Raw genomic sequence first — 13,639 nt, forward strand, 5'->3', positions numbered from 1 at the left:
TCTCCTACTTCTACCCCTAGGACTTTGCTGGACAGTGGCTGAAACCTCCCAAGGAAGGCAAGCATAGTCCATACCTTGGTCTCCCCATCCTTGCAGACCTACCACTTAGTGCAACAATGGCATCTTGATATGCCTTGCCCTGTGCCAGCACACACACCGAGACTCACCCTGGTAGCTGCTTTTGGCCTGCCTTCTGATGCTCCTGCTTTTTTTAAGCTCCTGGCATGCCTGTTTCTCTGTAAAGCCCTTGCAAATCCCAAATAGCTTAAGATGGGGCTTCTTGGGCCTTAATTATCTCTGTGTGCTGCTACATCAAGAAAAGAACTGCTCCACAGTCTTTCTTTCTTTACACTCACCATTCCTGTTATCAGTGGTTCTCAACCTGTTACTAGACGTCTATGTCCAAAAATATTTATGTTATGATTCATAACGGTAGTAAAATTACAATTCTGAAGTGGCAAAGGAATAAATTTTATGGTTTGGAGTCACAACATGAGAAACTGTATTAAAGGGTCTCTCAGCGTTAGGATCGCTGAGAATCACTGCTCTATATACTACACCATGATAGTACTGTCAGCAGAGATTTGAGAACCACTGACTCTATATCCTATACCATGATAATACTGCCTAGTCCACAGCCCAGCAGAGGGTTGAGAACCACCAACTCTACATCCTACACTGTGACAATACTGCCTAGTCCACAGCCCAGCAGAGGCATCTTTGACTCTATTTCCCCTCCTCAGTGGCTGTTTCTTGGGGGAAAGAATAGTAATAACTCTTATAAAGAAGAAGAAAGTGAGGATAGAACTTTTCTAGAAGTTGCTTTAAAGGGAAAAGGAGGATATCGAATACCAACTCTGAGATTCCTACCAGGCACTAATGTAGGAAGAATGTATATTATAAATGAACTGCGCATTAAACAAAGTAAAGAGTCCATTCTTGGTATAAATAATGTTAGACAGTATGCATACCTCGTTTCACTTCAACAAACCATTATCTTAACTTCTGGCCAGATTGCCACAGTCTATACTTAGAAAAGGGTTTATAAATGCACAAAAGTGAAATTATTTTAAACTATCTAAATTTGCTATAAATGATTTAATTATACATGTACATAACTTAGACTACAGTACTTTTATGTATCTGCAATTTGTTCTGTAATGAAACCAACTGACCTTTAATGACCTCATTTAATCCTGAGAGCCTATTACTTCCTATTAATACATATTTACAGTTTTCCTCTTTCCTACATGGGGTATTAAATGGATAATTAAACCTTAGAAATGACAGTCAAAAGAAAGACAGTTCAGATAATTACATGGGAAATATTTACCATAGGTTTGCTCACTAAAAAGAATATATTCTTTCCTTTCCAACTTTTGATTTAAACTACAAATTACTCTGTGAGGCAGAGAAAATCTCCCTCCTCCGAACCCTGCAGCAAGAGAATTCAACAGGCCTATGGCCAGAGAACAGAGTCACATGACTACTCAGGCCCTATAGGAGGAGCAAGCAACAACCGCATGTTCTGAGAACAGTGCTGTAGGGAGACACACCCTTCAGATCCACACGTGCACAGAGACTAGCATCCAGAAAGAGCTCAAGATTATACTACAGGAAGAAAAGGAGGCCGAGATAGGTGCACAGTCTGCCCCAGGCAGGATGGTTCAAGAGCAGAACTCACAGAACCTACAGACTGCATGAGATCAAGCAGGGTCGCCAACTCCAGGACTCCCATGAGGGCCAGGTATAGGACAGGACAGACATTGAGCAAAAGGTCTTCAGCAACTGTTTACCAAAGGAGACTGAAGAATACGATCAAAATGTCACTGGACCTCAACTGTAAGGTTGTTCTATCTGCGTTTGTGATCAGCTTAGTAAGTCACCACTGCTGCTCTCAAAGACTTATGGCCGCAAAGTCTGCAAAGTGTAAATTCCTGGTAAATATCTGACATCTAACAATATTTTAGGAGTAACTGTCAATGTTGTCTAGGCAAATGCTATCTATGGCCTTCTTATACTTCCTTTTCCTTGTTTGTAAAATTAGCACTAAAAATTCTACCTACATCACAGTATTATTTTAAGGATTAAGTACTGTAACACATGCAAGAAACTGCTGAGTTTAGTGCTTAAAAATTAAGTGTGGATGACTGTAGTAGCTGGGTCCAAATGAGAAACTGAAAAAAAAATAAAAACAAGCTGATGCCCTCCCTCTCCTCCTTGCTTAGGCTAAGCACCAGTGAACAAAGCTGGACTGCAGACCTTATAGATAAGTTTTTAGAGTGACTACTACCTTTTCCACGGAGCCTACCCCTGGTCTTGGTCCATACTGATTCTCCTTCCTGGAAGATTAGCACTACTTCTCTCCTGGAAATCTTTCCCATCGATACCTTAAACCACACTCAGGTCAGTCTCTACCAACAATGGCTTCCTGACTCAGTACAACTTTTAATTTATGTATCTCCAAATGCCTGCAAGTCTCGACTCCCTCCTTACTATGAGAACCATTGCTAACATTAAAATCTAGACCTAGTGCTTCTGCTCTTCTGGATATAATGTTTTCTGGCAACTGAAATACAGCTTCTGGAAAGAGGGGGAAGGAGGTGCCAGCAGCATTAGTGAAACTGTGTTCTTCCTGTGCCCAGGGGAAGACAGGCTGATAGATGACAAGTAAGCCCTGATGAGCAGTTCAGTAGACTCGAGTTCTGCTCTGACAGCTGTGTGGAGGTTGCCCAATCTGTGCTGACATCCTTCTTCTGCAAGGGTGTTCTGGGACTGTTGTTTGCTCCACAGCCTAATGCTCTCAAGCTTTCGATGCAAAGCAGTGTACTCCTCAATCAGTTTTTAACCATAACTGACTTCAATATATGCTGAGCCAAAGTTTGAATTTGGCATAGAAACTGAGGGTGGCAGTTATGAAGGCTGCTGCGTTCAGAGATGTAAGATGGCGTTCCCCAGAACAGAGGGTTTAGATTTTTATTTCTGGCTATGAACAACGAGCAACTAAATTAGGAGGATATGTATCTGAATGTGTGACTTCAAGAATAACAAGGTAGATACGGAACCGTGGCACTGGGTACAAACGAGAAAGCAGCCTGCGTTCAAGGAGCAGGTCATAAATGTGGCTCCAGTTGGTGGATTAAGTTCTCCTGAGGATTACAGATCTACCCTGATTCCAAGTGCCCTGGGTCTATAATGCCACCAGTTAGCCTCACACCTCAATCTGGAACATGGTAGTTGTTGCCTTATTCTTCAAGTGGGAATTAGAAACATTTAACTCTGACTATTTGTACTCACAAAGAAGTGCGTCCCCGGAGCAGGCTCTTCCTTCCATCTGACATCTTGTGTGCAAAAAATGGTCTGGTGACTGAGAACCTGGCTTTTCTGCCTGCTGGGATACCCCTGTATCTCCAAGCATAGTTGACCAGGATATCTTTAATATCTGATAAACATTCATTAGCATCCTCCAAAATGAATGTTTCAAGAAAATATGTGGGGGCTGGAGAGATGGCTCAAAGGTTAAGACACTGGCTGCTCTTCTAGAGGACCTGAGTTCTATTCCCAGCAACCACATGGTGGCTTACAACCATCAGTTCCTTTTTCTGGCATGCAGCTGTATATGCAGACAGAACACTGTATAAATAACAAATAAATCTTTAAAAATAAAGAAAAGAGACTATGTGGAAAAAAAAAGATGTGAAGAGGACGACAAGAGCCACCTTGTTCTTATGAAATACACGAACTCAAACTCAGTATGGGCTTGTTCTGCCCTTGTAGCCCATCTTCTTTCTATGAGAAAGGTTCACATACTAGACAGCAAAGCTTATGATTTTCCTCCAAGTGAAAAGTGTTTCAAATGTGGGGGAAAGGTATTGTACACTTGAAAATGAAAAATTTTAACAATTTTCCCTGTGACAAAACTGTAATTAAACTGCATTTAACTGTTTCTTCTAATGACATCCACTTTAATTAGGTGTTAATAGACTGGCAGCCACAACCTATAGCTTTATGATGCAAAGTAAAATTATAGTCTTATAAAACATTTAAAGAAAGAGACCCACTAAAGCCTATGAGAGGTTACACTATCCCCCCATCCCTAAAGACTTGCATGGTAATTAAGCACGGTGAACAGTCAGCTCTTGCGGCTAACAGTAGGTGTGCGTGCCACAAGTTAGCACTGGGCTGCTCTTTTAAGCCACATAGTATTTCTAGGATTTGCTTTCCAGGAAATGTGTGTGTCACTAATAAAGTCTATGTGTTTGACTGATTGCCAAATGCATGGCCTTGATCAAATGTGCCACCTCTCCACCATTGCCACGGGCCTTTCTTTTCTGTCTTAAGACTGTAACACAGACTTCTTTACTAGCAGCTTACAATAGAAAATTACTCATCTTCAGAACACTGCCATGTCTTTGGGAAAATGAATTTCACACAGGGAGAAAAATTACTATTTGAAAAGCTGACCCCTGCACAAGATAAATGCATCTGCAAATGAGGCGCAATAAGCAAGGTCTTAACAGGATGCATCTGTGTCTACTTCATCCCACATCATGAAAATCATGGAGTAACTCACAAGTTAACTCAAACCAAGTGAGTATCAACGGGCACTTGTGTCAGAAAGGAAGTCCTGGGAATAAGTGGCCTCTTTGTGAGCTAGAGAACAGGAGAAATGGGCTTTGGAAAACAACTTTGCATATTTCTATGAGACCTGATAAGCTAGGGTGAGACGGAAGGGGAGGAGGGCCTCCCCTATCAGACTTTAAGAGGGGCATGAGAGGAGATGAGGGATTGGAAGGGAATGAGAGATGGGGCTAAAGCTGGAATTCAAAGTGAATAAGCTGTAATTAATACAAAAATAAAAATAAAAGAAAAAAGAAAAGTAAAAAAAAAAAAAAGAATGTGGTGTTTTCAACTATTTTTGAAGCATCAACAGTGTGAAATTTCATAACCCACATATAACCAGAAAGTAAGAAATCTTGGGAAGAGGGCTATCTGGTCTTCTGAAGAAGATTCTGTCATCTTCTGGCTGACAACCTGATGGCTCTGAATCCTTTGCCAAGAAGCAGAGTTACTTGGCTAGAGTACTTGCACACTTTTATCCCACGGAAGCTTTCATGCCAGGAATATTTTTTCTCTCCTGGTGCACTGGCCACTGCCAGACATGGGCCCATCGAATCCACTGGTGCTAAGGAGTTAAGCATCTGAGATTTAATTTAACAGTTTCGGCTTTATTAAGCTGTCACAGAGCGGCCCCACTTTGATAACAGTAGCTGCTCCAATTATGGCTTGGTTTAGGGTTGACAAGTATAATGATTCATTCGTGGCACATGAGAAGCAATAAAAGGTTGTTTTGCATTACAGCTTTAAAAATGTGGGCACTTTTTTCATTTAATTTGTCACTTAGCTTTTGCTAAGAGGACATTTAAATTGCAGTAAAAGGCAAATGGGGCTTTTAGTTTAAATGTAATCCCCATATTTAAATGATCTGTAATGGTGCAATGTTGGAGTGGGAACACTATTGTCTCACAGTGGGTCCTGATGGTGACATGTGACATTTGTATTCAGGTCCTGTATTATCCATGTGGCTAAAGGGCTTCCAATTTCATTTCACAGCCAGAAGCCTGCAGAAAACACCAATTAACTTGCAGATCCCATTTGCCGACAACACTCAGCCTCTTCTCCATGTCTGGCATCTGGCAGTGCTCAGCATTTAATTCCAAAGCAGAGCCTTGAAGCAACGTGAGCCCTGGGTAGGGGCACAAAGTCAAATTCCCCCATTTTATTAAGAAGCAAAGCCTTTCCTTTGTAGTCTAGAAGGAACTTCAAGTTAGTTTTTTGTGAACAGATATTAAGACGTGATAGCTACTATGACTTCTGTAGGGGATTCCTCACAAAACTTAGATCCATTAAAATGGCAAGTGACCTCTACTTGGCACCAGAGTACATAGGCGTATTTCACTAGTCTAGCAATGACTTCAAGGTGGGGCAGTGGGAGGAGGTGGGAGAGTGTTAGTGGATGTATGCATGTGAGTGTGTATATATATGTATATATATATGTATAAATATATGTATATATATTTGTAGCAGTGTTATTGATCCTTGTCTGAAATCAAACATCTTGAGTTAAGCCTGGGTCTTAATAAAGCAGCCCTGTCAGAGAATATGAGTAGATTCAGCTCACAAGATATTTCAACGAAGTGAGACGTCCTATTTCTACTGAAGGTCTTGACACACATTTTTCAAAACCAACTTGGACAGGTGAAGTGTGATTACAGATCACACTTAATTGTGAACACTGTAAACTTAATTCAACATTATCATTTGTATTTTTTCTTTTTTGGTAACAAAAATATTTAAGTGGTACCTGTTTTGTTTTGTTTTTTCCTAACTGCTATTTATACTTTCACATTTCTAAGCAACACAGCTTAAAATTTTATAAATTTAATACAGATCCAATATTTTCCCCTACATGATCTCCTACATTATTGGTTTTTAATGCTAGTCCCTTTTAACCTTTATGAACCAACTAGTGAATTCATCATGTACTATAGATCCACAAGCTAAAAGGCTTTATTTAGAAATCTAACTCATTCAGTTTTCTGTAAAAATGTTTACTGAAACCATGCATTCATTACCCTTGTGTTCTTCAATACCACACCGTGCCCTCAGACCTCATGCAACACATGGAAGCTATTTGCTGTGTTTACAGACTGATTTAAATTTGGCCAAGGGAAAAGCTACTATCAATATTTCAGGGGACCAAGTGAAGTATCAGATACGATACACTTCAAAAAAAAAAAAAATAGAGAAAACCAACCACAGATACATCTTCACATTTGGCAAATTAGCAGATGTACTTGTACAGAAATAAACCAAGCAGAGTTTCCACCAGCAACCAGGTTCCTCAAGAAACACCCTTCTAAACAGCAGGAAAGAAACACGGACATCAGTTTTTTTGTTTTTGTTTTTTGTTTTAGTAGCTTGTTGTATAATCCTAATGACTCTATTTCACCAACTTACAGAACTCTCCCTGAGGTTCAGTTTCCTCATCTTCAAACAGTATTTTAAAAGTGCCTTCCATTATGATCATGCAGGGCCATCCCAGACAATTGCTGCTCTTGAGCTACTCTAGGCCTGGGATCAAGTAGCAGCAAGCAGTGGGTCACCACTAGTCAACAGGAATTTCACCAGCACCACATATGCAGCAAGCATTTTCCCCTTATAAAACTAATATGACATTTTTTAAAATTTCTGCAGCAATGCGCATTCGGTAAGGACACTCATCCGCAGCACACAACAAAGGAGTCTCAGTTTTTCAACCACCTGCTATATTACATCGTTAATCACTACAGATTTTAGACAATCAATTTTAGAGTTTGCCATTTTTTTTCCATTCTCAAGAATAATTCTTGGCCTAGATCTGGGTCAGCAGAAAATAAAGTATCTGAAAGGAAGGCAGACTCAAAAGTTGAGAAGATATAGCGAGTAACTAGTCCTACAATGGAAACCACGTATTCTAAATACATAGAATCTTTTAAGTATTTAAAAGGAGATTCCTGTGCTGGCTTCACTCAAGATCAGACAACTCCCCAAACCCCACCACAGCTGCCTTCTTCCAACACTGGTCTGAGTCCCTGCTTTTCCTACTCATCTACCCAAAGCCCACAGGCACAGGCTTATGTGGTCTTCAATATCCAACTGTCTTAGCTATACACAGCTCAATGTAGTTTGACAGGAAACTCATTTACCAAGCTCATCCCAGAGCTGCCTATATTTGTCAGTCATCGCAGTGCCTTGCTGCCTCCAGAGTGATAGGCGAGGGTCAGCCATGAACTGCTCTGTGATCAAGGTCAGCATACGGGCCCCATTGGAGTCTCTCATCTTTAACATCTCCCGTACCTAGTGGGGGAAAGAAAACAAAACCTGTTAGAATGTATAAACAATAAATAACAACAGCACAAGACAACCTTTTATTTCTTGGGTATGTGTTTGTGTGTGTGCATGAGAGAAGCCTACAACTCCTCTTAGGCATACAAAAGTGTGATAAACCATTCTACATCCTAAACTGCAATGTAATGAAAAAAAAAATGCAGCACCCATTATTATAAAACTATGCTTTAGAATCCACATTCAATAATGAAGTTTTTAGAACTTTTCAATTTCAAATATTTTGGTAAGTTTTAAACATTTGATTAAGATAAACAATTATGCCACGTTTCACATGTAGGCAAAAATGCACAGGATATGTGTGTGTGTGTGTGTTTAGTCTTATGATACAGGGTCTTGATATGCAGCTCAATCTTACTCATGACCCTCCTGCTCCAGCCTCTTGACTGCTGAGATTACAAGCATGTGCTCTCGCACCTTGCGTAAGTTTTTAAGGTTTCCCTCTGTGCATGCTTGTTATCTAAACCAAATCCAGATTGTAGTCAGACTATAATCAACAAAAAAGATGACTAGTTAATTCATGCTTTAACAGAACACAGAAAGGTAACTGAACCTGGCAAATTCATGAAAACTGTTTTTAGCAAAGTGTCGTTTATTCATAGGGTCTTGGTGGCATATCTTTGCTGGAATACAGAAAAATACAACAAAATACAGCAAAAACAGACACAGACAGACAGACACACACACACACAATTTCACAAAGAGCACAGAGTTTGGCATACTCCTGACTCTATTGACTAGGCTTGCTACCAGAGTAGTGGAACCTAAGGCACTCCATTGAAAATGGTTTAGGACTCTTGTAAATTGATCTGACAGTATAATAGTTTCTTGAGACAGAAATCATCTATCATACAAGTCATCAACTTAAACTCCAGAATTAAAACCCTCATATCTCTAAAACCAAGACTCAGAGAAAGTAAGCAACTGTCCAATGAACAAAAACAACAGCTGGAATCACAGCCCATATTTGCATTAAGACTAAATAAAAACAGCATAGAATACCTTTTCACAATTAGATGCTTTATTACTTCACATGCCTATGTAATACATACACAACACATAGAAACAAAAGTAACAACTGCAGACTGGGTTAAAAGACATAGTTACATTGTTTCCACTGGGCCACAGGTGCTCTCTGGCCATGAAACATGTGAAATGTTTCCTCTATGTCTGAAAATCTAATGGATTTGATTTGTTTCTTTGACACATTTCTAAGTATTTGGCAACAGTAATGAACTAACTAACTAACTATTAAGCACTAAGCACATAAAGCCAAACTGTATTAGTAATCATCTAAAGTACATCTTTGTATACCGCTCATATTTTTTAGATATCTGAATGATACATTTGAAGTAATTGTGCACCAAGAAATAATTAAATCATGTATAAAGTCTCTACAAATTTAAATGCACTACATTATAAACAAACTCTTGTAAAGATTACAATTTACATATAGCCTATAACATAGCCTCTAAGATAAAGCTTTTAACAGAACAAACTAGTTTCTGGCCATATTCAATAACAGAATTCATGTTTAACTTTCTGAACTAAAAATAAATGAACATAGAACATAAACCCCCAACTTTGAATTTTTGTGAACACTAGAAGCTGTTTAACAAAAAGATCAATTAATAAAGTTAACTGTTCCCTTAAAAATAATTTTAATACGTTATCTACAATAATGACTATACTTTCAAGGGAATACAGTGGCTTAGCACTGGGTTGTGTGTGTGTTGGGGGGGGCACAGGAGGCTATGTGTCTATGTGTAGGTTACCAAGCACATGTGCACTCATAGAGTAGAAGCCAGAGGCTGGTGTAGGGCTCCTCTATCATTTTGCACTTTATTTTTTAGTTTTGAGGCAAAGTCTATAACTGAACCTACGGCTTACCAATTGGCTGGCTGGTTAGACTGCACTCCCCAAGGCTCAGATTACAGGCAAACCACCACACCGAGCTTTTAGGTGGGCTCTGGGATTCTAAACTCTCTGGAGTCCGCATGCTGGTGCACGAAGCACAGTACTCACCAAGCCATCTCACTAGCCCCGGTATTACTTTTAAAAAGCATTTTATTCAGTATTTAGAAATGATTTTATGGTACCAAATGCTCTGCAATGCTTCTGATCACAGAGAGCTTGTGTTAAAGATAACAGGTATTTTTTAGGCCATAGGTTTTTAGTATTTGAAATAAGCACAACACCATTTTTTTAATACTACTATCAAAACAATGAAGAGATATATCGGTTTTATAAATGAGAAAACTGAAAAATAATTTTCTAAAGTTTTTAGTTCATACACTTAGATTAGAACTTTGAAGTCTATGAAACTAATTCACACTTTCGAAACTAAACATTTAGTATCACTGAAATTATTAAGCTTTATGTGTAAAAGAAATGTTATGCTTAAGGTTATGCTCCCTTGGGGAAAACTAACTAGAAAAAGAAACACTTAAGGATGTCAAGTAATATTAAAACCACTTACTTTGTTTTGCTATAGAAAGAAGTTTTTCTTTCTTTCTTTCTTAACTGTAACAAATTATCATCACTTTATAGTAAGGATGAGAGGCAAAAAATGACCCCCTGTGCTTCGGAAATTCACGTAAACAAGTTAACGTTTGTATTATAATGCAACTTCCTCACTGGTTCATTAGCTTACTCTTCATCTTATTTCATACAGGATCTCACACAGTAATCATATATCCTTTATCTGGAATATGTCTTCAAAACTGACAACCATACCTTTGCAAAGAGCAAGTTAAGCTGCTTCCCTGATCCATGGTAGCCTCCCTGGGAAAGGAACAGTTTAACCTGTTCCTGCACCTGTTCTTCATCCAGGTGCCAGCAGTTTTCATCATCGATACTAGCACCTGCTGTAGGATCAGGAGCACCTAGAAAGACAAGGGAGCATCTGCTGCATTAAAACTGTACTTGGAGACTCTGATAAAAAGTTTGAAAATAATTCTGATTCTGTTTTTGGCTAGACACTTTTAAAGTTAATCTCAGTTTTAATTACACACACCAATTTATGACTGAAATAAATGTGAACCACTTTTGATTTCAAAGACTTTCCTTACTCTCTCTATGCTTGGTCAAATGCAGACTGCTATAGAACTCAAGTACTTCCCTTTTAGAGGAGCAGAGCCTCTCTGCTTCTAAAAAGTTTACAAGTTTTCTAAAGAACTAAAGCGTCACAAAAATGTCTTTCTGTTCAGGCATGGTGTAGGAAAGACTACATAGGACATACTTGAAAAATGTCTCAAAGACACCCAGAAAACAGGGAACAGGTCATCCCAGTAGAGCCCTTCACTCTCCTAAGAGAACTCAAGAAGCTTCCCCGTTACCTGCTACCGTACAAACAACACGCTGACGCAAGTCTTTACTTGCAGAAAACAAAGATTAAAAAGGGAAATCAAGACACACGGGAGTAGGCAGTGCAGCTGTTGTGCTAACCCAGGTTGTAGTATTACCTTGCCAAGCTGCATAAATATTTTAGTGCTGAAGTACACACAAAAGATAACAGCTATGTAAGAAACCCACTAATTGAAGGCTACCTTAGAAATGTAAAAGTTCCCCAGATAAACTTCATTATTTGTTAAGAAAATAAAATGACATTTTAAAGTCTAAGATCTATACGAAATAAGATTATAAATAAGAACATTTCACTCCTGATGTCTCATATCCTTATGATCCTTTAGACAGTTTATAGATATGATTCTATGTCTTTTGTCATTTAATGATCAAATACAAAATTAACTGGCCAAGGAGATAATCAATAACGTCTTCTTAGAAACTGGGTCTGAGCTGGGCCTGTGGGCGGGGGGAGCGGGCCTTTAATCCCAGCACTCAGGGAGGCAGAGGCAGGCAGATCTCTGTGAGTTCAAGGCTAGCCTGGTCCTCAAAACAATTCCAGACCGGCCAAGGCTACACAGAGAAACCCTGTATGGAAAACCAAAACGAAAGAGAAAGGAAGGAAGGAAGAAGGAAGAACGGAGAAGGAAGGAAGGAAGGGAGGGAGGGAGGGAGGGAGGGAGGGAGGGAGGGAGGGAGGGAGGAAGGAAGGAAGGAAGGAAGGAAGGAAGGAAGGAAGGAAGGAAGGACGAACAAAGGAAAGAATGAACGAAGGAATAAATAAACTAGGTTTGCTTAACCCTAGGAGAAGGCCAAAGTGGAACAAGAGCCACCCTAAAAAGTGACATTTATTCTTTCAGTCAGTCAATACATCCACGGTGTCAACTTTGTCAACCTGCTTCTTGGCAAGAAATGGCAATATAATGGTATTCAGAACACACAGAATTCTTGTTCTTAACTAACTTAAAGCCTATTGTTTTTAGCTAGTACCTACAATAATAAATACAATTTATACCATACCTAACATGCTTATGCATTCACGTGCTTATATGATCACATAGATTAAACTGAAAAGTCTGACTGGAAAAAACACCCTTAGCATAAATGAAATGGCCTGATATTTGCTTCTCTGTTTTTTTTTTTTTTTTTTTTTTGGTTTTTTTTTTTAAATGACTTGTTATAATCCTTTACACTAATTCTATACCAGTTGAATTGTAACATACTATTTGGAAAGCATGGTTTTGAGTAAGCAAAAAATCAGTGCCATAATAATAAATACAAAGTGCTGAATGGTGACAGTTCTTTAAAGAAGTCAGAGTTGACACCAGAACTGGGAGTGGATTGCTAGAATAAAATACGTTCAGGAAATGGCAATGAGCTGAGATCTGCCTTAAGCAGATTAGAAGCTAACTGGAAGTCATCTAAATGCAGGGAAAAGAGGGATAAGGTCGCATGAGGGACTAAAAAGAACTCTCGAAGAGTCCTTAGACAGGAAGAAGCATGGTATACAGGAAAAATAAAAGTCCACTCAACCCAAGAGAAGAGGCTCAGGGCAGAGCAGCACAATCCTGGACAGACAAAGCCTCTGAGGCTGTACAGCTGAGGAGCTCAGTTTCCCTTCCCTAGGGACAACAAATGGGAATGCATGGGGACATTACCTGAAGTAGAAGAATGGAATACTCTTCATCCCGATATGCATCAATTGAAACATTCTTACCATGAAATATTAATTATGCAGCCACAAAAATGAATGGGGATAGTCTTCACATGCTACAATGGAACTACATCTAAAAATGTCGAATGAAAACAATGAGAAGAAAAACATACACGAACTCACTCAGTTCATGTTGACAGTGAAGCTTTTTAAGAGACTTTATACATTATCCCTTACACAAACTGTCTAAGGAAGGTAACACAGACAGGAGGACTTGAAGATGAGCATGTGAGAGATGCATGCGATACAGGCATGTGGAGAGGGCAGTGCAGGCTTAGGAAGGCCCCAGGATAGCAAATGCCCTCATGTGAATGCTAGAGGAAGAGCAGCGAAGGCAGTGGGAAACAGGGGCCTCTTACAAGAGCTGGAAAGACTTTCCCAGAATGGTATTTATCCCCACCCAAAGTATAAATGCAGGTATTGAGCTTTAATACTGAAACGGGGTTACAACTCTGCGGTAAACTAGCTAGCTAGTTCAAGAACAAATAAATATTTAAAAACAAACTTTAAATCTGGGGTTTAACTACTTAAACCCCAATATGTCTTCATTGTACACTTTGGAGTGTTTGACTTGGTATCATATAAAAATGTAAGAGCTGCAGAATCTATTTGAACTTATTAATAGTCACCTGT

General features: G+C 39.2%; 1 protein-coding gene across 1 annotated transcript in view; it reads right to left on the minus strand.

Annotated features, from left to right (window-relative positions):
• The window catches only part of Zswim6 (zinc finger SWIM-type containing 6), a 163,355-nt gene that overhangs the window by 37,240 nt on the left and 112,476 nt on the right, over nucleotides 1-13,639 (minus strand). Inside the window, exons 3-4 of the mRNA XM_021632755.2 lie at nucleotides 10,684-10,832; nucleotides 7,749-7,899 (exon numbers count right to left, since the gene is read on the minus strand). Coding sequence (XP_021488430.2) covers nucleotides 7,749-7,899; nucleotides 10,684-10,832 — 300 coding nt within the window. The remainder of the gene's footprint in view (nucleotides 1-7,748; nucleotides 7,900-10,683; nucleotides 10,833-13,639) is intronic.

Source organism: Meriones unguiculatus, chromosome 6 (assembly GCF_030254825.1).
Source record: "Meriones unguiculatus strain TT.TT164.6M chromosome 6, Bangor_MerUng_6.1, whole genome shotgun sequence".
In the NCBI taxonomy this organism is placed as follows: Eukaryota; Metazoa; Chordata; class Mammalia; order Rodentia; family Muridae; genus Meriones; species Meriones unguiculatus.